The following is a 26,534-nucleotide window of genomic DNA, read 5'->3' on the forward strand; positions in this document are numbered from 1 at the left end:
GAAGTACTCCAGATATAACAGACTGACCCTAGCCCCCCGACACATAAACTACTGCAGCATAAATACTGGAGGCTGAGACAGGAGGGGTCGGGAGACACTGTGGCCCCATCCGACGATACCCCCGGACAGTGACAAACAGGCGGGATATAACCCCACCCATTTTCAATGTGTTGTCAGTAGTATCCCCCTGAGGATAGACTGGTCACTTAAAGCTATGATGGGTCAGGTCAATGGATACTCGTAGCTCAGGATCTAGAATAGCCCCTGGCATAGATAGCCTACCGAAGTGTGAAAAGAGTGTGGATCTCTATTAATGGTCCTCACTGAAGTAATATGTACCTAACTGTGCAGTCATATGAAAAGTACTTGGATTAAAATGATGATGTAATATTTTGTTTAACAGACTTGTTGGAGACCTCATCAATGTTACAGTCTCTAAGAGGAAAGAAATGGCTTCTCTCAATGTCCTTGTAACGAGATTACTGTGATGCCCTGACCACTTCATGTGGATAGAGGACTGGGTGTGAGCGTGTGTGTGTGCTTTTGTGTGTGTGTGTAGGTGTGTGTATGTGCATGTCTGTGTGTACGTGCATGTCTGTGTGTACACCTGGGTGAGAGACCCTTTGATCCCCTTATTGGGTAGATTAATATTTAAATTCATAGATGGACACATCTCACCATCCCTCCTACTGTCTCTCCTCTATATCCACCCATTCATCCCCCTCTCTCTTCTCTCCCTCCCCTTTCAGAGTTAAAATGTTCTGCATCTTTTCTAGATTAACAGTCATCAAAAACGTCATGTTTAATTACATACATATTACAGTATCTATGTTATGTTGATTTCATTCCATGTCTACTTTGTCAACAGTATGTTGATGTCAGGCTGATCTTTATTGTGGAGAGTGCACTCATGTACAACTAGGGGGATTTTCAGGTGAAGGACAGCTTGGCTGTAGCCCTAAACGATGTGCTGCTACTACTACTTCTCAGCTCATTATCCATGCATGTAGGCCACTGGAATATGCAGCTCTGGGGAGGCTGTACAGCTGGTGACCACAGGCATGACAGAAACAGAAAAGTGAAGTTTGTCCGATATCTTACCTGTGAGAATTCATAAAATACCTAAATTCTCAAAGTGATTTTCTAACGGAGCATTTTTCACCTGGTATTTTATCACTTAATTGAATAGTTTCAAAGCTCTCTATTCTGTCACCATTCAAGGTGATAAAACGACACATACAGAATGTGTGCTAATCAATTACTCTGATGACACCAATATATCCTCCCCTCCTGTAATATAGGCAAAGAGAATGATGTGCTGTAGTATGAGGATGTTCCCACCATCCTTATTTAGATTGACTTACTTAACCAATCTCCCTGTAATCTGTTGGAAACCCACCAGTAACACAGCACCTTCAGGTGGCCCAGATATGTGGTGATAGGAGGACTCTATTTGATGCATGTGAAACAAAGGTAATTAGGCCCTGAGTTTGCGAGGTGTTATTAAAATGCTAAACAGTTTAAGGGCTGGATAACATGACAATCTAAACCTCATCTGGATGTTGGAGGGAAGGACAGAGGGAGAAAATAGAACACATCTGATTTGTATTCGCTGCAGGTGGATGTTATTTCATACATTACAGAATGCAATATGCCTATGGATCATTATTGTCCAAATGAACTCTATGCTGATGTATTCACTCTCCCCTACCTGTAGTGGTTTGCTTGTTCCCATGGCAGTAATATTTATTATTTTTGGTGAATTCAAACAAATAGGTCTAATCTAAACATGCTGCGCCACATATCAACAGTAGTGAACATAAAAAATGTTTTATTAATTGATCATAGTATAGCTTTTGCTACATTGAAATGTTCATTAGGCCTATTGACTCTTCAGAGATGCAGAGGCAGCTCGGTCTCCACTGTCAACATGGAGTCATGAAGTGCTGCATGCACCAGCAGCTTTGCATCCTCATCGGCATTATCAGTATCGGGGATAGCGGAGGCAGCCATATCCTTCAGCTCATTGTCATCTTCATACTCAGCGATGAGGTCTTTCAGGCTGGTCACACTGATGGATTTCTCCATAGAGGTGTCTGTTAGGGTGGAGATCAAATCTTTAGCAGAGTCATCCTTCACATCCTCATCAGTTGTGATCATGTCCTTAGTGCTCTCAGGGGTCAGTGCCATGTCAAGAGTGGAGGTCTGGGTAATGGAGTCTGACGTGTGAAAATCTATCATGGTCTCCGATGAGACCGTGGAGATCTGGCTCTGAGAGGTGGCAGTGGTCTGTGAGTCTGTGTTCATATCTGTTGTCTGTGTTTCCATCTGCGCATGTGTCGAAGTGTTAGTAGAGGATGGCTTTCTCTCTGTCCTAGTTGCCATAGACGAGGTGGTCAGAGGGACTCCAGGTAGCTGCCACTCCAGCGGGAGGATGGCCAGGCTCCTAGCCAGGGAAAACTGAGAGAGGGAGCTCTACACGGAGGAAAAGGGTGGTTAGGTTGAGGTCATAGGGGAAATTGTCTAGATGTTTGAATCTCTGTCTGTCCGTATAGTAATTTAGGTTTCAGTAACTTACGTGGGCACGTGGTAGAGTTGGAGAGTCAGGTCTTATGTATATTTCCTCCACAGGGGTCTTCACTTGCCGGGGTGTCCTTCGATTTTCCTGCATAACACAATTGTAACACCCAATGATGACACAGCATTATGGGAAAAATCTTTTGCTCACAATAAAATATGATACAGCATGTTTGGTTGTCTCACAGAGTTAGGTCTTTGTCCCGAATTAGTTCCCTTGTCTGTTTCTGGTGTTGTACTTATGGGTTCGTGGTCTTGAGATGATTTCAACAGCTGAACTTCAGTCCGGTCTTTCTCCCTCCCCACCTTTCTCTTACTCTTGTCCTTTACCCTTTTGGTTGTAACATCACCTCCAGACAAGTCCGAGCCTGTGTAGATTAGACATTTTGATTTTGAAGACACTTTCTTCCAAGTGGAGCCTATCTCAATCTATATCTAATCAACAGACACCCCATAACACTCACCAGTATCAGATGCATTATCTTTGTCCTGGTCCTTTCTACTCTGTCTGTTCTGAGAGGGACAAGTCTTCCTCAGCTTGACTTTCCCACAACAGCAGAAGAGAGTAAACAGCTGCAGTGCCGCCACAGCTGGATGGATGTTCTTCTTCTTCTCTTTCTGCTGTGTCTCCTTTGCTTTCTCCTTGGGGGAGACCTCAGTGTCGCAATCAGTACATCAGTTAGAAATCTACTGATATTTCAAACTACAATATCAATGTTGAATATATGTAGCCAATGAGCTCTAGCTTGATTGGCAGCAAATATTATTTCCTAAGTGTGTTTGCATGTCATAATGTTACCCCATAATAACTAGGGTTAGTGCTGTCCGTGATCCTTGGGACGTCCCTACCCTAAACCCTAACATTAACCCCTACCTTAACCATTTCAATTTCAAACGTCAAAGGTCAGAGTTGGGACGTTCCATGGATTCCGTATAGACGTTTCCTAATAACTTTTAGGGCCTACCCCATCCGAAGGGGCATTGTGACATTATCACATTTGTCAAGCCATGTCAAAGGATCAAAATCAACACAATATGCTGTGTTTTCCTTATTATGGTCATTATCAGTTGTCAAATGCATTGGTAAATCCTCATTAATAAGCACATTTGGATGTCTTACCGAGTTAGGTCTTTGTTTAATGTCTTTTTCTTTTTCCGGTGTGGTTCTGCATTTGTGGTCCTGAGATTCAATGTAATATTTCTCTCCCCCAACCTTTCCTTTACTCTTGTCCTTGATCCTTTTCACGTCACCTGCAGAGTAGTCCAAGCATGTAAGTGAAACATTTCTAAGACATGTGACCTGTTTTTTTCAATGTGAAGCTTAAATAATTGTACTATGTAGCAGCACTAATCAATATACAACTCCTAACACTCACCAGTATCAGAGTCATTATTGTTGTTTGTCTCGTTTATCGTTGTTCCCTTTCTCCCCTCACCACTCTGGGAGGGATCAAAGGGTGTTTTCTTCACCTTGACGCAGCTCAGCAGTGTAAACAGCTGAAGAAAGTTCAGGGCTTGAGGGATCCTCTTCTCCTTGGGTTTATCTTTATGTTCCTGTGTCTCCTTTGGTTTCTCCCTAGGGGATACCTCAGGGACAGGGTCACTTAGTCTCTGACCCATGTCACGACAAGGTTGCTGTAACAAGGTATTGTTGTAATCAATCAAATCAGTTATAGGTTGAGAGATCGTCCGAATGTAGCTAATGCGATCTACCTGAGCTTGTCTGACAGTTTTAATGTTTACTTAGATTATGACATAAGTGTGTTTCCTTGGCAACATGTTACCTCATAATGTTCCCTTATAATAACTAGTGCTCCGTCCCTGGAAAAGAGCATTGTGACATCATCAAGTTAGTTACCTATCCACATATCCACTCAGAACACTGGAACAGCCTATTTCTATAGACCAAGTCTGCCTGAAGGTCTGTATGTCTGTCTGTCTGTACAGATGTAGGATCTTAATTTGATCACTCTTTTGTTTCTGAGATTTGTACTGCAGAACAAGAAATGCAAACTTGGATTGTATTACATTTTAAAATGTCAGACTTGATTTGCCTAAATAAACAATGTATCAAACCTTACAAAATTATTATCCACATAATCATTCAAACTTCCTATAGCTGTAAGATTATTTTCCTGCTATAGCAAACTGGATCAAATTAAGATCCTACAACTGTATGTCTGTCTCTGTTAGGAGTGTGTATCGGAGGCGAAGTCAGGTGCAGGAGAGCAGAGTGTAGTGTACAAGCGCACTTTTTTCCGGTCAAAATGACAGCACTGTCACGTCCTGACCAGTAAAAGGGGTTATTTGTTATAGTAGTTTGGTCAAGGCGTGGCAGGGGGTGTTTTTTTTGTGTGTTTTGGGGTTTTGATGTATGTTCTATATTTTACATTTCTATGTTCATTCTATGTTCCCTATCCTTGTTTTGTATTTCTGTGTTTTGGCCTGGTATGGCTCTCAATCAGGGACAGCTGTACTTCGTTGTCGCTGATTAGGAGCCATTCTTAGGTAGCCATTTTTCCACCTGTCTTTTGTGGGAAGTTGATTTTGCATAGCTGTGAGTAGCCTGCAATACTGTTCGTTTGTTGTGTTTTGTTTATTGTTTTGCTGGTTCATGTTAATTAAAATATGATGAACCCAACCCACGCTGCGCCTTGGTATACTCCTTCAGACGGACGTTACAAGCACACAAAATAACATAAAATGTGCCCAAAACACAGAACATAGACAAAAAGTAGTGCGCATAACAATATCCACAATATCAAAATACACGTAACATGATCTTCATCAGATGACACACCTAGGACATTATGTTATACAATACATGCATGTTTTGTTCAATCAAGTTCATATTTATATCAAAAAACAGCTTTTTACATTAGCATGTGACGTTCAGAACTAGCATACCCCCCGCAAACTTCCGGGGAATTTACTAACAATTTACTAAATTACTCACGATAAACGTTCACAAAAAGCATAACAATTATTTTAAGAATTATAGATACAGAACTCCTCTATGCACTCGATATGTCCGATTTTAAAATAACTTTTCGGATGAAGCACATTTTGCAATATTCTAAGTACATAGCCCAGCCATCACGGGCTAGCTATTTAGACACCCGGCAAGTTTAGCCTTCACCAAAATCAGATTTACTATAAGAAAAATGGTCTTACCTTTCCTGTTCTTCGTCAGAATGCACTCCCAGGACTTCTACTTCAATAACAAATGTAGGTTTGGTCCCAAATAATCCATCGTTATGTTCCATCAGCGACGTTTTGTTCGTGCGTTCTAGACACTATCCGAAATGGTAAATCAGGGTCGTGCGCATGTCGCATTTCGTGACAAAAAATTTCTAAATATTCCATTACCGTACTTCGAAGCATGTCAACCGCTGTTTAAAATAAATTTTTATGCAATTTATCTCGTAACAAAGCGATAATATTCCGACCGGGAATCTGGGTTTCGGTAAAAAGAGGGAAAAACAGAAAGGCGGGGGCGACCAGTGCACGCGCCTAAGCCTTTTGTCTGCTGATAGACCACTTAGCAAAAGCGCTCGTGTGTTTCAGCCAGGGCTTTGAATTACGTCATTTAGGTTTTTCCCGGGCTCTGAGAGCCCATTGGAGCCGTAGGAAGTGTCACGTAACAGCAGAGATCCTTTGTAATGAATAGAGATGACAAAGAAGGGCAAGAAATGGTCAGACAGGGTACTTCCTGTACAGAATCTTCTCACGTTTTGGCCTGCCAAATGAGTTCTGTTATATTCACAGACACCATTCAAACAGTTTTAGAAACTTTGGAGTGTTTTCTATCCAAAGCTAATAATTATATGCATATTCTAGTTTCTGGGCAGGACTAATAATCAGATTAAATCGGGTATGTTTTTTATCCAGCCGTGAAAATACTGCCCCCTAGCCATAAGAGGTTTTAAGCTTGAATGGGCTAGTGACTGTGACAGCATGGAATTCAAAGTAGGAGATAGACAGATGGGTCAGGGGAGAAAGAGAGCATGTCCACTTGGGAGAGATGAGGATTCCAGTGCCACCACCCCGCTGACCAGATGATCTCGGGGTATGCGAGAACATGTGGTCAGATGAGGAGAGAGCAGTAGGAGTAGCAGTGTTTTCTGTGGTAATCCATGTTTCCGTTACCCTCCAGTCGAGGGACTGGAGGGTACCATAGGCTGAGATGCTTGTCTCTACCTCTCCCTCTCTCTGCCTGTACCCATATTCAACCTCTGCCTTCACCCTATTGCAGCAGTTTATTTTCTCATCATTTGCCTGAATCATGTTGCAAGGAGAGAGTGTTCTGAGCACAGGTCAATCACTCCACAATGAGAATGATTATACAGTTGATTATCCAGTGCCACATTCAACAGACTACTACTGTTGGCAATCAGAATACATGCTTGTTGTAGTCCAAGAGTTGACTCAGTGAATACATGCAACCCAGTGGGCAAGAGTCATGGCAACACGTCTATTCATACCTCCTCAATGTCTGCACTATTGAAAACAGATCGCCGCCACATGTAGCGTAAGAGATAGCAAGCCTCCCTGGCTCAGAGCCTGTTAGTGTCAGCTTTTAAGTGCTACATGTCAGCCTGATAATTACTCTGTGTGTCATCCTCTGAGGCGATTAGTGATAAAAGCTCACACAACATGATAGGCTAACACCTCTGTAGGCACCTGGATGGATCACAGTAGTTTATCCATTTCACTCAGACCACTAATGATATGTTTGCAGGTATGCACACACAAACAAACACACACACACACACACACACACACACACACACACACACTCACACACACACACACACACACACACACATATGCATTTGCAACCACGCATGCATGCCTAGGAACGCATGCACACACATTTCTGAAGACACACACACACACTGTCCATCATGTCCTATGAGCAGGGCCAGCAAAAACAGCAGCTGACAGACTGTAATAGAGCCTGGCTGTCAAATCATATTTATTTATAAGTCAAATCAAATGTATTTATAAAGCCCTTCTTACATCAGCTGATATCTCAAAGTGCTGTACAGAAACCCAGCCTAAAACTCCAAACAGCAAGCAATGCAGGTGTAGAAGCACGGTGGCTAGGAAGAACTCCCTAGAAAGGCTAGAACCTAGGAAGAAACCTAGAGAGGAAGCAGGCTATGAGGGGCGGCCAGTCCTCTTCTGGCTGTGCCAGGTGGAGATTATAACAGAACATTGCCAAGATCTTCAAATGTTCATAGATGACCAGCAGGGTCAAATAATAATAATCACAGTGGTTGTCGAGGGTGTAACAGGTCAGCACCTCAGGAGTAAATGTCAGTTGGCTTTCCATAGCCGATCATTCAGAGTATCTCTACTGCTCCTGCTGTCTCTAAAGAGTTGAAAACAGCAGGTCTGGGACAGGTAGCACGTCCGGTGAACAGGTCAGGATTCCATAGCCACAGAATTGGCAGAATTGTTGAAACTGGAGCAGCACCATGGCCAGGTGGAAAAGGGACAGCAAGGAGTCATCAGGCCAGGTAGTCCTGAGGCATGGTCCTGGGGTTCAGGTCCTCCGAGAGAGAGGAAGAATGAAAGAAAAAAAGAAAAAAAGAAAGAAAGAAAGAAAGAAAGAAAGAGAGAATTAGAGAGAGCATACTTAAATTCACACAGAACACCGAATAAGACAGGAGATGTACTCCAGATATAACAGACTGATCCAAGCCCCCCGACACATAAACTACTGCAGCATAAATACTGGAGGCTGAGACAGGAGGGGTCGGGAGACACTGTGGCCCCATCCGACGATACCCCCGGACAGTGACAAACAGGCAGGATATAACCTGGCCCATTTTCAATGTGTTGTCAGTAGTATCCCCCTGAGGATAGACTGGTCACTTAAAGCCATGATGGGCCAGGTCAATGGATACTCGTATCTCAGGATCTAGAATAGCCCTGGCATAGATAGCCTACCGAAGTGTGAAAAGAGTGTGGATCTCTATTAATGGTCCTCACTGAAGTAATATGTACCTAACTGTGCAGTCATATGAAAAGTACTTGGATTAAAATGATGATGTAATATTTTGTTTCACAGACTTGTTGGAGACCTCATCAATGTTACAGTCTCTAGTGGAAAGAAATGGCTCTTCTCAATTTATTTTACCTTTATTTAACTAGGCAAGTCAGTTAAGAACAAATTCTTATTTTCAATGACAGCCTTGTTCAGGGGCAGAACCATAGATTTGTACCTTGTCAGTTTGGGGATTCGATCTTGCATCCTTTCGGTTAGTAGTCCAACACTCTAATAACTAGGCTACCCTGCCGCCTCAATGTCCATGGAACTAGATCACGGTGATGCCCTGACCACTTCATGTGGATAGAGGAGTGGGTGTGAGCATGAGTGTGTGCTTTTGTGTGTGTAGATGTGTGTACGTGCATGTCTGTGTGTACGTGCATGTCTGTGTGTACACCTGGGTGAGAGACCCTTTGATCCCCTTATTGGGTAGATTAATATTTGAATTCATAGATGGACACACCCCACCATTCCTCCTACTGTCTCTCCTCTATATCCACCCATTCATCCCCCTCTCTCTTCTCTCCCTCCCCATTCTGAGAATAATATGTTCTGCATCTTTTCTAGATTAACAGTCATCAAAAACGTCATGTTTAATTACATACATATTACAGTATCTATGTTATGTTGATTTCATTCCATGTCTACTTTGTCAACAGTATGTTGATGTCAGGCTGATCTTTATTGTGGAGAGTGCACTCATGTACAACTAGGGGGATTCTCAGGTGAAGGACAGCTTGGCTGTAGCCCTAAACGATGTGCTGCTACTACTACTTCTCAGCTCATTATCCATGCATGTAGGCCACTGGAATATGCAGCTCTGGGGAGGCTGGTGACCACAGGCATGACAGATACAGAAAAATGAAGTTTGACCGAAATCTTACCTGTGAGAATTCATAAAATACCTAAATTCTCAAAGTGATTTTCTAACGGAGCATTTTTCACCTGGTATTTTAACACTTAATTGAATAGTTTCAAAGCTCTCTATTCTGTCACCATTCAAGGTGATAAAACGACACATACAGTATGTGTGCTAATCAATTACTCTGATGACACCAATATATCCTCCCCTCCTGTAATATAGGCAAAGAGAATGATGTGCTGTAGTATGAGGATGTTCCCACCATCCTTATTTAGATTGACTTACTTAACCAATCTCCCTGTAATCTGTTGGAAACCCACCAGTAACACAGCACCTTCAGGTGGCCCAGATATGTGGTGATAGGAGGACTCTATTTGATGCATGTGAAACAAAGGTAATTAGGCCCTGAGTTTGCGAGGTGTTATTAAAATGCTAAACAGTTTAAGGGCTGGATAACATGACAATCTAAACCTCATCTGGATGTTGGAGGGAAGGACAGAGGGAGAAAATAGAACACATCTGATTTGTATTCGCTGCAGGTGAATGTTATTTCATACATTACAGAATGCAATATGCCTATGGATCATTATTGTCCAAATGAACTCTATGCTGATGTATTCACTCTCCCCTACCTGTAGTGGTTTGCTTGTTCCCATGGCAGTAATATTTATTATTTTTGGTGAATTCAAACAAATAGGTCTAATCTAAACATGCTGCGTCACATATCAACAGTAGTGAACATTTGCTGCATAAAAAATGTTTTATTAATTGATCATAGTATAGCTTTTGCTACATTGAAATGTTCATTAGGCCTATTGACTCTTCAGAGATGCAGAAGCAGCTCGGTCTCCACTGTCAACATGGAGTCATGAAGTGCTGCATGCACCAGCAGCTTTGCATCCTCATCGGCATTATCAGTATCGGGGATAGCGGAGGCAGCCATATCCTTCAGCTCATTGTCATCTTCATACTCAGCGATGAGGTCTTTCAGGCTGGTCTCACTGATGGATTTCTCCATAGAGGTGTCTGTTAGGGTGGAGATCAAATCTTTAGCAGAGTCATCCTTCACATCCTCATCAGTTGTGATCATGTCCTTAGTGCTCTCAGGGGTCAGTGCCATGTCAAGAGTGGAGGTCTGGGTAATGGAGTCTGACGTGTGAAAATCTATCATGGTCTCCGATGAGACCGTGGAGATCTGGCTCTGAGAGGTGGCAGTGGTCTGTGAGTCTGTGTTCATATCTGTTGTCTGTGTTTCCATCTGCGCATGTGTCGAAGTGTTAGTAGAGGATGGCTTTCTCTCTGTCCTAGTTGCCATAGACGAGGTGGTCAGAGGGACTCCAGGTAGCTGCCACTCCAACGGGAGGATGGCCAGGCTCCTAGCCAGGGAAAACTGAGAGAGGGAGCTCTACACGGAGGAAAAGGGTGGTTAGGTTGAGGTCATAGGGGAAATTGTCTAGATGTTTGAATCTCTGTCTGTCCGTATAGTAATTTAGGTTTCAGTAACTTACGTGGGCACGTGGTAGAGTTGGAGAGTCAGGTCTTATGTATATTTCCTCCACAGGGGTCTTCACTTGCCGGGGTGTCCTTCGATTTTCCTGCATAACACAATTGTAACACCAATTGATGACACAGCATTATGGGAAAGATCTTTTGCTCACAATAAAATATGATACAGCATGTTTGGTTGTCTCACAGAGTTAGGTCTTTGTCCCGAATTAGTTCCCTTGTCTGTTTCTGGTGTTGTACTTATGGGTTCGTGGTCTTGAGATGATTTCAACAGCTGAACTTCAGTCCGGTCTTTCTCCCTCCCCACCTTTCTCTTACTCTTGTCCTTTACCCTTTTTGTTGTAACATCACCTCCAGACAAGTCCGAGCCTGTGTAGATTAGACATTTTGATTTTGAAGACACTTTCTTCCAAGTGGAGCCTATCTCAATCTATATCTAATCAACAGACACCCCATAACACTCACCAGTATCAGATGCATTATCTTTGTCCTGGTCCTTTCTACTCTGTCTGTTCTGAGAGGGACGAGTCTTCCTCAGCTTGACTTTCCCACAACAGCAGAAGAGAGTAAACAGCTGCAGGGCCGCCACAGCTGGATGGATGCTCTTCTTCTCTTTCTGCTGTGTCTCCTTTGCTTTCTCCTTGGGGGAGACCTCAGTGTCGCAATCAGTACATCAGTTAGAAATCTACTGATATTTCAAACTACAATATCAATGTTGAATATATGTAGCCAATGAGCTCTAGCTTGATTGGCAGCAAATATTATTTCCTAAGTGTGTTTGCATGTCATAATGTTACCCCATAATAACTAGGGTTAGTGCTGTCCGTGATCCTTGGGACGTCCCTACCCTAAACCCTAACATTAACCCCTACCTTAACCATTTCAATTTCAAACGTCAAAGGTCAGAGTTGGGACGTTCCATGGATTCCGTATAGACGTTTCCTAATAACTTTTAGGGCCTACCCCATCCGAAGGGGCATTGTGACATTATCACATTTGTCAAGCCATGTCAAAGGATCAAAATCAACACAATATGCTGTGTTTTCCTTATTATGGTCATTATCAGTTGTCAAATGCATTGGTAAATCCTCATTAATAAGCACATTTGGATGTCTTACCGAGTTAGGTCTTTGTTTAATGTCTTTTTCTTTTTCCGGTGTGGTTCTGCATTTGTGGTCCTGAGATTCAATGTAATATTTCTCTCCCCCAACCTTTCCTTTACTCTTGTCCTTGATCCTTTTCACGTCACCTGCAGAGTAGTCCAAGCATGTAAGTGAAACATTTCTAAGACATGTGACCTGTTTTTTTCAATGTGAAGCTTAAATAATTGTACTATGTAGCAGCACTAATCAATATACAACTCCTAACACTCACCAGTATCAGAGTCATTATTGTTGTTTGTCTCGTTTATCGTTGTTCCCTTTCTCCCCTCACCACTCTGGGAGGGATCAAAGGGTGTTTTCTTCACCTTGACGCAGCTCAGCAGTGTAAACAGCTGAAGAAAGTTCAGGGCTTGAGGGATCCTCTTCTCCTTGGGTTTATCTTTATGTTCCTGTGTCTCCTTTGGTTTCTCCCTAGGGGATACCTCAGGGACAGGGTCACTTAGTCTCTGACCCATGTCACGACAAGGTTGCTGTAACAAGGTATTGTTGTAATCAATCAAATCAGTTATAGGTTGAGAGATCGTCCGAATGTAGCTAATGCGATCTACCTGAGCTTGTCTGACAGTTTTAATGTTTACTTAGATTATGACATAAGTGTGTTTCCTTGGCAACATGTTACCTCATAATGTTCCCTTATAATAACTAGTGCTCCGTCCCTGGAAAAGAGCATTGTGACATCATCAAGTTAGTTACCTATCCACATATCCACTCAGAACACTGGAACAGCCTATTTCTATAGACCAAGTCTGCCTGAAGGTCTGTATGTCTGTCTGTCTGTACAGATGTAGGATCTTAATTTGATCACTCTTTTGTTTCTGAGATTTGTACTGCAGAACAAGAAATGCAAACTTGGATTGTATTACATTTTAAAATGTCAGACTTGATTTGCCTAAATAAACAATGTATCAAACCTTACAAAATTATTATCCACATAATCATTCAAACTTCCTATAGCTGTAAGATTATTTTCCTGCTATAGCAAACTGGATCAAATTAAGATCCTACAACTGTATGTCTGTCTCTGTTAGGAGTGTGTATCGGAGGCGAAGTCAGGTGCAGGAGAGCAGAGTGTAGTGTACAAGCGCACTTTTTTCCGGTAAAAATGACAGCACTGTCACGTCCTGACCAGTAAAAGGGGTTATTTGTTATAGTAGTTTGGTCAAGGCGTGGCAGGGGGTGTTTTTTTGGTGTGTTTTGGGGTTTTGATGTATGTTCTATATTTTACATTTCTATGTTCATTCTATGTTCCCTATCCTTGTTTTGTATTTCTGTGTTTTGGCCTGGTATGGCTCTCAATCAGGGACAGCTGTACTTCGTTGTCGCTGATTAGGAGCCATTCTTAGGTAGCCATTTTTCCACCTGTCTTTTGTGGGAAGTTGATTTTGCATAGCTGTGAGTAGCCTGCAATACTGTTCGTTTGTTGTGTTTTGTTTATTGTTTTGCTGGTTCATGTTAATTAAAATATGATGAACCCAACCCACGCTGCGCCTTGGTATACTCCTTCAGACGGACGTTACAAGCACACAAAATAACATAAAATGTGCCCAAAACACAGAACATAGACAAAAAGTAGTGCGCATAACAATATCCACAATATCAAAATACACGTAACATGATCTTCATCAGATGACACACCTAGGACATTATGTTATACAATACATGCATGTTTTGTTCAATCAAGTTCATATTTATATCAAAAAACAGCTTTTTACATTAGCATGTGACGTTCAGAACTAGCATTCCCCCGCAAACTTCCGGGGAATTTACTAACAATTTACTAAATTACTCACGATAAACGTTCACAAAAAGCATAACAATTATTTTAAGAATTATAGATACAGAACTCCTCTATGCACTCGATATGTCCGATTTTAAAATAGCTTTTCGGATGAAGCACATTTTGCAATATTCTAAGTACATAGCCCAGCCATCACGGGCTAGCTATTTAGACACCCGGCAAGTTTAGCCTTCACCAAAATCAGATTTACTATAAGAAAAATGGTCTTACCTTTCCTGTTCTTCGTCAGAATGCACTCCCAGGACTTCTACTTCAATAACAAATGTAGTTTTGGTCCCAAATAATCCATCGTTATGTTCCATCAGCGACGTTTTGTTCGTGCGTTCTAGACACTATCCGAAATGGTAAATCAGGGTCGTGCGCATGTCGCATTTCGTGACAAAAAAATTCTAAATATTCCATTACCGTACTTCGAAGCATGTCAACCACTGTTTAAAATAAATTTTTATGCAATTTATCTCGTAACAAAGCGATAATATTCCGACCGGGAATCTGGGTTTCGGTAAAAAGAGGGAAAAACAGAAAGGCGGGGCGGCCAGTGCACGCGCCTAAGCCTTTTGTCTGCTGATAGACCACTTAGCAAAAGCGCTCGTGTGTTTCAGCCAGGGCTTTGAATTACGTCATTTAGGTTTTTCCCGGGCTCTGAGAGCCCATTGGAGCCGTAGGAAGTGTCACGTAACAGCAGAGATCCTTTGTAATGAATAGAGATGACAAAGAAGGGCAAGAAATGGTCAGACAGGGTACTTCCTGTACAGAATCTTCTCACGTTTTGGCCTGCCAAATGAGTTCTGTTATATTCACAGACACCATTCAAACAGTTTTAGAAACTTTGGAGTGTTTTCTATCCAAAGCTAATAATTATATGCATATTCTAGTTTCTGGGCAGGACTAATAATCAGATTAAATCGGGTACGTTTTTTATCCAGCCGTGAAAATACTGCCCCCTAGCCATAAGAGGTTAAGCTTGAATGGGCTAGTGACTGTGACAGCATGGAATTCAAAGTAGGAGATAGACAGATGGGTCAGGGGAGAAAGAGAGCATGTCCACTTGGGAGAGATGAGGATTCCAGTGCCACCACCCCGCTGACCAGATGATCTCGGGGTATGCGAGAACATGTGGTCAGACGAGGAGAGAGCAGTAGGAGTAGCAGTGTTTTCTGTGGTAATCCATGTTTCCGTTACCCTCCAGTCGACGGACTGGAGGGTACCATAGGCTGAGATGCTTGTCTCTACCTCTCCCTCTCTCTGCCTGTACCCATATTCAACCTCTGCCTTCACCCTATTGCAGCAGTTTATTTTCTCATCATTTGCCTGAATCATGTTGCAAGGAGAGAGTGTTCTGAGCACAGGTCAATCACTCCACAATGAGAATGATTATACAGTTGATTATCCAGTGCCACATTCAACAGACTACTACTGTTGGCAATCAGAATACATGCTTGTTGTAGTCCAAGAGTTGACTCAGTGAATACATGCAACCCAGTGGGCAAGAGTCATGGCAACACGTCTATTCATACCTCCTCAATGTCTGCACTATTGAAAACAGATCGCCGCCACATGTAGCGTAAGAGATAGCAAGCCTCCCTGGCTCAGAGCCTGTTAGTGTCAGCTTTTAAGTGCTACATGTCAGCCTGATAATTACTCTGTGTGTCATCCTCTGAGGCGATTAGTGATAAAAGCTCACACAACATGATAGGCTAACACCTCTGTAGGCACCTGGATGGATCACAGTAGTTTATCCATTTCACTCAGACCACTAATGACATGTTTGCAGGTATGCACACACAAACACACACACACACACACACACACACACACACACACACACACACACACACACACACACACACACACACACACACATATGCATTTGCAACCACGCATGCATGCCTAGGAACGCATGCACACACATTTCTGAAGACACACACACACTGTCCATCATGTCCTATGAGCAGGGCCAGCAAAAACAGCAGCTGACAGACTGTAATAGAGCCTGGCTGTCAAATCATATTTATTTATAAGTCAAATCAAATGTATTTATAAAGCCCTTCTTACATCAGCTGATATCTCAAAGTGCTGTACAGAAACCCAGCCTAAAACTCCAAACAGCAAGCAATGCAGGTGTAGAAGCACGGTGGCTAGGAAGAACTCCCTAGAAAGGCTAGAACCTAGGAAGAAACCTAGAGAGGAAGCAGGCTATGAGGGGCGGCCAGTCCTCTTCTGGCTGTGCCAGGTGGAGATTATAACAGAACATTGCCAAGATCTTCAAATGTTCATAGATGACCAGCAGGGTCAAATAATAATAATCACAGTGGTTGTCGAGGGTGTAACAGGTCAGCACCTCAGGAGTAAATGTCAGTTGGCTTTCCATAGCCGATCATTCAGAGTATCTCTACTGCTCCTGCTGTCTCTAAAGAGTTGAAAACAGCAGGTCTGGGACAGGTAGCACGTCCGGTGAACAGGTCAGGATTCCATAGCCACAGAATTGGCAGAATTGTTGAAACTGGAGCAGCACCATGGCCAGGTGGAAAAGGGACAGCAAGGAGTCATCAGGCCAGGTAGTCCTGAGGCATGGTCCTGGGGTTCAGGTCCTCCGAGAGAGAGGAAGAATGAAAGAAAAAAAGAAAAAAAGAAAGAAAGAAAGAAAAAAAGAAAGAGAGAATTAGAGAGAGCATACTTAAATTCACACAGAACACCGAATAAGACAGGAGATGTACTCCAGATATAACAGACTGATCCAAGCCCCCCGACACATAAACTACTGCAGCATAAATACTGGAGGCTGAGACAGGAGGGGTCGGGAGACACTGTGGCCCCATCCGACGATACCCCCGGACAGTGACAAACAGGCAGGATATAACCTGGCCCATTTTCAATGTGTTGTCAGTAGTATCCCCCTGAGGATAGACTGGTCACTTAAAGCCATGATGGGCCAGGTCAATGGATACTCGTATCTCAGGATCTAGAATAGCCCTGGCATAGATAGCCTACCGAAGTGTGAAAAGAGTGTGGATCTCTATTAATGGTCCTCACTGAAGTAATATGTACCTAACTGTGCAGTCATATGAAAAGTACTTGGATTAAAATGATGATGTAATATTTTGTTTCACAGACTTGTTGGAGACCTCATCAATGTTACAGTCTCTAGTGGAAAGAAATGGCTCTTCTCAATTTATTTTACCTTTATTTAACTAGGCAAGTCAGTTAAGAACAAATTCTTATTTTCAATGACAGCCTTGTTCAGGGGCAGAACCATAGATTTGTACCTTGTCAGTTTGGGGATTCGATCTTGCATCCTTTCGGTTAGTAGTCCAACACTCTAATAACTAGGCTACCCTGCCGCCTCAATGTCCATGGAACTAGATCACGGTGATGCCCTGACCACTTCATGTGGATAGAGGAGTGGGTGTGAGCATGAGTGTGTGCTTTTGTGTGTGTAGATGTGTGTACGTGCATGTCTGTGTGTACGTGCATGTCTGTGTGTACACCTGGGTGAGAGACCCTTTGATCCCCTTATTGGGTAGATTAATATTTGAATTCATAGATGGACACACCCCACCATTCCTCCTACTGTCTCTCCTCTATATCCACCCATTCATCCCCCTCTCTCTTCTCTCCCTCCCCATTCTGAGAATAATATGTTCTGCATCTTTTCTAGATTAACAGTCATCAAAAACGTCATGTTTAATTACATACATATTACAGTATCTATGTTATGTTGATTTCATTCCATGTCTACTTTGTCAACAGTATGTTGATGTCAGGCTGATCTTTATTGTGGAGAGTGCACTCATGTACAACTAGGGGGATTCTCAGGTGAAGGACAGCTTGGCTGTAGCCCTAAACGATGTGCTGCTACTACTACTTCTCAGCTCATTATCCATGCATGTAGGCCACTGGAATATGCAGCTCTGGGGAGGCTGGTGACCACAGGCATGACAGATACAGAAAAATGAAGTTTGACCGAAATCTTACCTGTGAGAATTCATAAAATACCTAAATTCTCAAAGTGATTTTCTAACGGAGCATTTTTCACCTGGTATTTTAACACTTAATTGAATAGTTTCAAAGCTCTCTATTCTGTCACCATTCAAGGTGATAAAACGACACATACAGTATGTGTGCTAATCAATTACTCTGATGACACCAATATATCCTCCCCTCCTGTAATATAGGCAAAGAGAATGATGTGCTGTAGTATGAGGATGTTCCCACCATCCTTATTTAGATTGACTTACTTAACCAATCTCCCTGTAATCTGTTGGAAACCCACCAGTAACACAGCACCTTCAGGTGGCCCAGATATGTGGTGATAGGAGGACTCTATTTGATGCATGTGAAACAAAGGTAATTAGGCCCTGAGTTTGCGAGGTGTTATTAAAATGCTAAACAGTTTAAGGGCTGGATAACATGACAATCTAAACCTCATCTGGATGTTGGAGGGAAGGACAGAGGGAGAAAATAGAACACATCTGATTTGTATTCGCTGCAGGTGAATGTTATTTCATACATTACAGAATGCAATATGCCTATGGATCATTATTGTCCAAATGAACTCTATGCTGATGTATTCACTCTCCCCTACCTGTAGTGGTTTGCTTGTTCCCATGGCAGTAATATTTATTATTTTTGGTGAATTCAAACAAATAGGTCTAATCTAAACATGCTGCGTCACATATCAACAGTAGTGAACATTTGCTGCATAAAAAATGTTTTATTAATTGATCATAGTATAGCTTTTGCTACATTGAAATGTTCATTAGGCCTATTGACTCTTCAGAGATGCAGAAGCAGCTCGGTCTCCACTGTCAACATGGAGTCATGAAGTGCTGCATGCACCAGCAGCTTTGCATCCTCATCGGCATTATCAGTATCGGGGATAGCGGAGGCAGCCATATCCTTCAGCTCATTGTCATCTTCATACTCAGCGATGAGGTCTTTCAGGCTGGTCTCACTGATGGATTTCTCCATAGAGGTGTCTGTTAGGGTGGAGATCAAATCTTTAGCAGAGTCATCCTTCACATCCTCATCAGTTGTGATCATGTCCTTAGTGCTCTCAGGGGTCAGTGCCATGTCAAGAGTGGAGGTCTGGGTAATGGAGTCTGACGTGTGAAAATCTATCATGGTCTCCGATGAGACCGTGGAGATCTGGCTCTGAGAGGTGGCAGTGTTCTGTGAGTCTGTGTTCATATCTGTTGTCTGTGTTTCCATCTGCGCATGTGTCGAAGTGTTAGTAGAGGATGGCTTTCTCTCTGTCCTAGTTGCCATAGACGAGGTGGTCAGAGGGACTCCAGGTAGCTGCCACTCCAACGGGAGGATGGCCAGGCTCCTAGCCAGGGAAAACTGAGAGAGGGAGCTCTACACGGAGGAAAAGGGTGGTTAGGTTGAGGTCATAGGGGAAATTGTCTAGATGTTTGAATCTCTGTCTGTCCGTATAGTAATTTAGGTTTCAGTAACTTACGTGGGCACGTGGTAGAGTTGGAGAGTCAGGTCTTATGTATATTTCCTCCACAGGGGTCTTCACTTGCCGGGGTGTCCTTCGATTTTCCTGCATAACACAATTGTAACACCAATTGATGACACAGCATTATGGGAAAGATCTTTTGCTCACAATAAAATATGATACAGCATGTTTGGTTGTCTCACAGAGTTAGGTCTTTGTCCTGAATTAGTTCCCTTGTCTGTTTCTGGTGTTGTACTTATGGGTTCGTGGTCTTGAGATGATTTCAACAGCTGAACTTCAGTCCGGTCTTTCTCCCTCCCCACCTTTCTCTTACTCTTGTCCTTTACCCTTTTTGTTGTAACATCACCTCCAGACAAGTCCGAGCCTGTGTAGATTAGACATTTTGATTTTGAAGACACTTTCTTCCAAGTGGAGCCTATCTCAATCTATATCTAATCAACAGACACCCCATAACACTCACCAGTATCAGATGCATTATCTTTGTCCTGGTCCTTTCTACTCTGTCTGTTCTGAGAGGGACGAGTCTTCCTCAGCTTGACTTTCCCACAACAGCAGAAGAGAGTAAACAGCTGCAGGGCCGCCACAGCTGGATGGATGCTCTTCTTCTCTTTCTGCTGTGTCTCCTTTGCTTTCTCCTTGGGGGAGACCTCAGTGTCGCAATCAGTACATCAGTTAGAAATCTACTGATATTTCAAACTACAATATCAATGTTGAATATATGTAGCCAATGAGCTCTAGCTTGATTGGCAGCAAATATTATTTCCTAAGTGTGTTTGCATGTCATAATGTTACCCCATAATAACTAGGGTTAGTGCTGTCCGTGATCCTTGGGACGTCCCTACCCTAAACCCTAACATTAACCCCTACCTTAACCATTTCAATTTCAAACGTCAAAGGTCAGAGTTGGGACGTTCCATGGATTCCGTATAGACGTTTCCTAATAACTTTTAGGGCCTACCCCATCCGAAGGGGCATTGTGACATTATCACATTTGTCAAGCCATGTCAAAGGATCAAAATCAACACAATATGCTGTGTTTTCCTTATTATGGTCATTATCAGTTGTCAAATGCATTGGTAAATCCTCATTAATAAGCACATTTGGATGTCTTACCGAGTTAGGTCTTTGTTTAATGTCTTTTTCTTTTTCCGGTGTGGTTCTGCATTTGTGGTCCTGAGATTCAATGTAATATTTCTCTCCCCCAACCTTTCCTTTACTCTTGTCCTTGATCCTTTTCACGTCACCTGCAGAGTAGTCCAAGCATGTAAGTGAAACATTTCTAAGACATGTGACCTGTTTTTTTCAATGTGAAGCTTAAATAATTGTACTATGTAGCAGCACTAATCAATATACAACTCCTAACACTCACCAGTATCAGAGTCATTATTGTTGTTTGTCTCGTTTATCGTTGTTCCCTTTCTCCCCTCACCACTCTGGGAGGGATCAAAGGGTGTTTTCTTCACCTTGACGCAGCTCAGCAGTGTAAACAGCTGAAGAAAGTTCAGGGCTTGAGGGATCCTCTTCTCCTTGGGTTTATCTTTATGTTCCTGTGTCTCCTTTGGTTTCTCCCTAGGGGATACCTCAGGGACAGGGTCACTTAGTCTCTGACCCATGTCACGACAAGGTTGCTGTAACAAGGTATTGTTGTAATCAATCAAATCAGTTATAGGTTGAGAGATCGTCCGAATGTAGCTAATGCGATCTACCTGAGCTTGTCTGACAGTTTTAATGTTTACTTAGATTATGACATAAGTGTGTTTCCTTGGCAACATGTTACCTCATAATGTTCCCTTATAATAACTAGTGCTCCGTCCCTGGAAAAGAGCATTGTGACATCATCAAGTTAGTTACCTATCCACATATCCACTCAGAACACTGGAACAGCCTATTTCTATAGACCAAGTCTGCCTGAAGGTCTGTATGTCTGTCTGTCTGTACAGATGTAGGATCTTAATTTGATCACTCTTTTGTTTCTGAGATTTGTACTGCAGAACAAGAAATGCAAACTTGGATTGTATTACATTTTAAAATGTCAGACTTGATTTGCCTAAATAAACAATGTATCAAACCTTACAAAATTATTATCCACATAATCATTCAAACTTCCTATAGCTGTAAGATTATTTTCCTGCTATAGCAAACTGGATCAAATTAAGATCCTACAACTGTATGTCTGTCTCTGTTAGGAGTGTGTATCGGAGGCGAAGTCAGGTGCAGGAGAGCAGAGTGTAGTGTACAAGCGCACTTTTTTCCGGTAAAAATGACAGCACTGTCACGTCCTGACCAGTAAAAGGGGTTATTTGTTATAGTAGTTTGGTCAAGGCGTGGCAGGGGGTGTTTTTTTTGTGTGTTTTGGGGTTTTGATGTATGTTCTATATTTTACATTTCTATGTTCATTCTATGTTCCCTATCCTTGTTTTGTATTTCTGTGTTTTGGCCTGGTATGGCTCTCAATCAGGGACAGCTGTACTTCGTTGTCGCTGATTAGGAGCCATTCTTAGGTAGCCATTTTTCCACCTGTCTTTTGTGGGAAGTTGATTTTGCATAGCTGTGAGTAGCCTGCAATACTGTTCGTTTGTTGTGTTTTGTTTATTGTTTTGCTGGTTCATGTTAATTAAAATATGATGAACCCAACCCACGCTGCGCCTTGGTATACTCCTTCAGACGGACGTTACAAGCACACAAAATAACATAAAATGTGCCCAAAACACAGAACATAGACAAAAAGTAGTGCGCATAACAATATCCACAATATCAAAATACACGTAACATGATCTTCATCAGATGACACACCTAGGACATTATGTTATACAATACATGCATGTTTTGTTCAATCAAGTTCATATTTATATCAAAAAACAGCTTTTTACATTAGCATGTGACGTTCAGAAGTAGCATACCCCCCGCAAACTTCCGGGGAATTTACTAACAATTTACTAAATTACTCACGATAAACGTTCACAAAAAGCATAACAATTATTTTAAGAATTATAGATACAGAACTCCTCTATGCACTCGATATGTCCGATTTTAAAATAGCTTTTCGGATGAAGCACATTTTGCAATATTCTAAGTACATAGCCCAGCCATCACGGGCTAGCTATTTAGACACCCGGCAAGTTTAGCCTTCACCAAAATCAGATTTACTATAAGAAAAATGGTCTTACCTTTCCTGTTCTTCGTCAGAATGCACTCCCAGGACTTCTACTTCAATAACAAATGTAGTTTTGGTCCCAAATAATCCATCGTTATGTTCCATCAGCGACGTTTTGTTCGTGCGTTCTAGACACTATCCGAAATGGTAAATCAGGGTCGTGCGCATGTCGCATTTCGTGACAAAAAAATTCTAAATATTCCATTACCGTACTTCGAAGCATGTCAACCACTGTTTAAAATAAATTTTTATGCAATTTATCTCGTAACAAAGCGATAATATTCCGACCGGGAATCTGGGTTTCGGTAAAAAGAGGGAAAAACAGAAAGGCGGGGCGGCCAGTGCACGCGCCTAAGCCTTTTGTCTGCTGATAGACCACTTAGCAAAAGCGCTCGTGTGTTTCAGCCAGGGCTTTGAATTACGTCATTTAGGTTTTTCCCGGGCTCTGAGAGCCCATTGGAGCCGTAGGAAGTGTCACGTAACAGCAGAGATCCTTTGTAATGAATAGAGATGACAAAGAAGGGCAAGAAATGGTCAGACAGGGTACTTCCTGTACAGAATCTTCTCACGTTTTGGCCTGCCAAATGAGTTCTGTTATATTCACAGACACCATTCAAACAGTTTTAGAAACTTTGGAGTGTTTTCTATCCAAAGCTAATAATTATATGCATTTTCTAGTTTCTGGGCAGGACTAATAATCAGATTAAATCGGGTACGTTTTTTATCCAGCCGTGAAAATACTGCCCCCTAGCCATAAGAGGTTAAGCTTGAATGGGCTAGTGACTGTGACAGCATGGAATTCAAAGTAGGAGATAGACAGATGGGTCAGGGGAGAAAGAGAGCATGTCCACTTGGGAGAGATGAGGATTCCAGTGCCACCACCCCGCTGACCAGATGATCTCGGGGTATGCGAGAACATGTGGTCAGACGAGGAGAGAGCAGTAGGAGTAGCAGTGTTTTCTGTGGTAATCCATGTTTCCGTTACCCTCCAGTCGAGGGACTGGAGGGTACCATAGGCTGAGATGCTTGTCTCTACCTCTCCCTCTCTCTGCCTGTACCCATATTCAACCTCTGCCTTCACCCTATTGCAGCAGTTTATTTTCTCATCATTTGCCTGAATCATGTTGCAAGGAGAGAGTGTTCTGAGCACAGGTCAATCACTCCACAATGAGAATGATTATACAGTTGATTATCCAGTGCCACATTCAACAGACTACTACTGTTGGCAATCAGAATACATGCTTGTTGTAGTCCAAGAGTTGACTCAGTGAATACATGCAACCCAGTGGGCAAGAGTCATGGCAACACGTCTATTCATACCTCCTCAATGTCTGCACTATTGAAAACAGATCGCCGCCACATGTAGCGTAAGAGATAGCAAGCCTCCCTGGCTCAGAGCCTGTTAGTGTCAGCTTTTAAGTGCTACATGTCAGCCTGATAATTACTCTGTGTGTCATCCTCTGAGGCGATTAGTGATAAAAGCTCACACAACATGATAGGCTAACACCTCTGTAGGCACCTGGATGGATCACAGTAGTTTATCCATTTCACTCAGACCACTAATGATATGTTTGCAGGTATGCACACACAAACACACACACACACACACACACACACACACACACACACACACACACACACACACACACACACACACACACACACACACACACACACACATATGCATTTGCAACCACGCATGCATGCCTAGGAACGCATGCACACACATTTCTGAAGACACACACACACTGTCCATCATGTCCTATGAGCAGGGCCAGCAAAAACAGCAGCTGACAGACTGTAATAGAGCCTGGCTGTCAAATCATATTTATTTATAAGTCAAATCAAATGTATTTATAAAGCCCTTCTTACATCAGCTGATATCTCAAAGTGCTGTACAGAAACCCAGCCTAAAACTCCAAACAGCAAGCAATGCAGGTGTAGAAGCACGGTGGCTAGGAAGAACTCCCTAGAAAGGCTAGAACCTAGGAAGAAACCTAGAGAGGAAGCAGGCTATGAGGGGCGGCCAGTCCTCTTCTGGCTGTGCCAGGTGGAGATTATAACAGAACATTGCCAAGATCTTCAAATGCTCATAGATGACCAGCAGGGTCAAATAATAATAATCACAGTGGTTGTCGAGGGTGTAACAGGTCAGCACCTCAGGAGTAAATGTCAGTTGGCTTTCCATAGCCGAGCATTCAGAGTATCTCTACTGCTCCTGCTGTCTATAAAGAGTTGAAAACAGCAGGTCTGGGACAGGTAGCACGTCCGGTGAACAGGTCAGGATTCCATAGCCACAGAATTGGCAGAATTGTTGAAACTGGAGCAGCACCATGGCCAGGTGGAAAAGGGACAGCAAGGAGTCATCAGGCCAGGTAGTCCTGAGGCATGGTCCTGGGGTTCAGGTCCTCCGAGAGAGAGGAAGAATGAAAGAAAAAAAGAAAAAAAGAAAGAAAGAAAGAAAGAAAGAAAGAGAGAATTAGAGAGAGCATACTTAAATTCACACAGAACACCGAATAAGACAGGAGATGTACTCCAGATATAACAGACTGATCCAAGCCCCCCGACACATAAACTACTGCAGCATAAATACTGGAGGCTGAGACAGGAGGGGTCGGGAGACACTGTGGCCCCATCCGACGATACCCCCGGACAGTGACAAACAGGCAGGATATAACCTGGCCCATTTTCAATGTGTTGTCAGTAGTATCCCCCTGAGGATAGACTGGTCACTTAAAGCCATGATGGGCCAGGTCAATGGATACTCGTAGCTCAGGATCTAGAATAGCCCCTGGCATAGATAGCCTACCGAAGTGTGGATCTCTATTAATGGTCCTCACTATAATAATACGTATCTAACTGTGCAGTCATATGAAAAGTACTTGGATGAAATGATGATGTAATATTTTGTTTCACAGACTTGTTGGAGACCTCATCAATGTTACAGTCTCTAGTGGAAAGAAATGGCTCTTCTCAATTTATTTTACCTTTATTTAACTAGGCAAGTCAGTTAAGAACAAATTCTTATTTTCAATGACAGCCTAGGAACAGTGGGTTAACTGCCTTGTTCAGGGGCAGAACCATAGATTTGTACCTTGTCAGCTTGGGGATTCGATCTTGCATCCTTTCGGTTACTAGTCCAACACTCTAATAACTAGGCTACCCTGCCGCCTCAATGTCCATGGAACTAGATCACGGTGATGCCCTGACCACTTCATGTGGATAGAGGAGTGGGTGTTAGCATGAGTGTGTGCTTTTGTGTGTGTAGATGTGTGTACGTGCATGTCTGTGTGTACGTGCATGTCTGTGTGTACACCTGGGTGAGAGACCCTTTGATCCCCTTATTGGGTAGATTAATATTTGAATTCATAGATGGACACACCCCACCATCCCTCCTACTGTCTCTCCTCTATATCCACCCATTCATCCCCCTCTCTCTTCTCTCCCTCCCCATTCTGAGAATAATATGTTCTGCATCTTTTCTAGATTAACAGTCATCAAAAACGTCATGTTTAATTACATACATATTACAGTATCTATGTTATGTTGATTTCATTCCATGTCTACTTTGTCAACAGTATGTTGATGTCAGGCTGATCTTTATTGTGGAGAGTGCACTCATGTACAACTAGGGGGATTCTCAGGTGAAGGACAGCTTGGCTGTAGCCCTAAACGATGTGCTGCTACTACTACTTCTCAGCTCATTATCCATGCATGTAGGCCACTGGAATATGCAGCTCTGGGGAGGCTGGTGACCACAGGCATGACAGATACAGAAAAATGAAGTTTGACCGAAATCTTACCTGTGAGAATTCATAAAATACCTAAATTCTCAAAGTGATTTTCTAACGGAGCATTTTTCACCTGGTATTTTAACACTTAATTGAATAGTTTCAAAGCTCTCTATTCTGTCACCATTCAAGGTGATAAAACGACACATACAGTATGTGTG

General features: G+C 42.5%; 3 protein-coding genes across 3 annotated transcripts; all 3 read right to left on the minus strand.

Moving 5' to 3' along the window:
* Positions 1-1,849: 1,849 nt before the first annotated feature.
* LOC115203182 (serine-rich adhesin for platelets-like) lies at positions 1,850-4,739 on the minus strand. The gene is made up of 6 exons (XM_029767620.1): positions 3,954-4,739; positions 3,698-3,828; positions 3,042-3,231; positions 2,764-2,945; positions 2,579-2,665; positions 1,850-2,475 (listed from the first exon to the last, which is right to left on the minus strand). Exons 1-6 carry the CDS (start codon positions 4,195-4,197, stop codon positions 1,894-1,896), a joined length of 1,416 nt encoding a protein of 471 aa, XP_029623480.1. The 5' UTR covers positions 4,198-4,739; the 3' UTR covers positions 1,850-1,893.
* A 4,760-nt stretch (positions 4,740-9,499) lies between these two features.
* On the minus strand, positions 9,500-13,163 carry LOC115203183 (serine-rich adhesin for platelets-like). The gene is made up of 6 exons (XM_029767621.1): positions 12,378-13,163; positions 12,122-12,252; positions 11,469-11,655; positions 11,191-11,372; positions 11,006-11,092; positions 9,500-10,902 (listed from the first exon to the last, which is right to left on the minus strand). The coding sequence occupies exons 1-6, from the start codon at positions 12,619-12,621 to the stop codon at positions 10,321-10,323; spliced, it is 1,413 nt and encodes a 470-aa protein (XP_029623481.1). The 5' UTR covers positions 12,622-13,163; the 3' UTR covers positions 9,500-10,320.
* A 4,756-nt stretch (positions 13,164-17,919) lies between these two features.
* On the minus strand, positions 17,920-21,583 carry LOC115203184 (serine-rich adhesin for platelets-like). Its single transcript, XM_029767623.1, has 6 exons — positions 20,798-21,583; positions 20,542-20,672; positions 19,889-20,075; positions 19,611-19,792; positions 19,426-19,512; positions 17,920-19,322 (listed from the first exon to the last, which is right to left on the minus strand). The coding sequence occupies exons 1-6, from the start codon at positions 21,039-21,041 to the stop codon at positions 18,741-18,743; spliced, it is 1,413 nt and encodes a 470-aa protein (XP_029623483.1). The 5' UTR covers positions 21,042-21,583; the 3' UTR covers positions 17,920-18,740.
* Between the last annotated feature and the right edge of the window lie 4,951 nt (positions 21,584-26,534).

The sequence above is a fragment of the Salmo trutta genome, chromosome 12, assembly GCF_901001165.1.
Source record: "Salmo trutta chromosome 12, fSalTru1.1, whole genome shotgun sequence".
Lineage (NCBI taxonomy): Eukaryota > Metazoa > Chordata > Actinopteri > Salmoniformes > Salmonidae > Salmo > Salmo trutta.

Excerpts from the sequence above, each read along its gene's own strand:
- LOC115203182 (XM_029767620.1), bottom strand. The coding sequence starts at position 4,197 with ATGGGTCAGAGACTAAGTGACCCTGTCCCTGAGGTATCCCCTAGGGAG. Across the intron at positions 3,232-3,697 it reads TTAAACAAAGACCTAACTCG|GTCTCCCCCAAGGAGAAAGC; the intron begins GTAAGACATCCA and ends TGCGACACTGAG. Across the intron at positions 2,666-2,763 it reads CGGGACAAAGACCTAACTCT|GAAAATCGAAGGACACCCCG; the intron begins GTGAGACAACCA and ends TGTGTTATGCAG.
- LOC115203183 (XM_029767621.1), bottom strand. The coding sequence starts at position 12,621 with ATGGGTCAGAGACTAAGTGACCCTGTCCCTGAGGTATCCCCTAGGGAG. Across the intron at positions 11,373-11,468 it reads AGATAATGCATCTGATACTG|GCTCGGACTTGTCTGGAGGT; the intron begins GTGAGTGTTATG and ends TAATCTACACAG. Across the intron at positions 11,093-11,190 it reads CGGGACAAAGACCTAACTCT|GAAAATCGAAGGACACCCCG; the intron begins GTGAGACAACCA and ends TGTGTTATGCAG.
- LOC115203184 (XM_029767623.1), bottom strand. The coding sequence starts at position 21,041 with ATGGGTCAGAGACTAAGTGACCCTGTCCCTGAGGTATCCCCTAGGGAG. Across the intron at positions 20,076-20,541 it reads TTAAACAAAGACCTAACTCG|GTCTCCCCCAAGGAGAAAGC; the intron begins GTAAGACATCCA and ends TGCGACACTGAG. Across the intron at positions 19,323-19,425 it reads CAACTCTACCACGTGCCCAC|AGCTCCCTCTCTCAGTTTTC; the intron begins GTAAGTTACTGA and ends TCCTCCGTGTAG.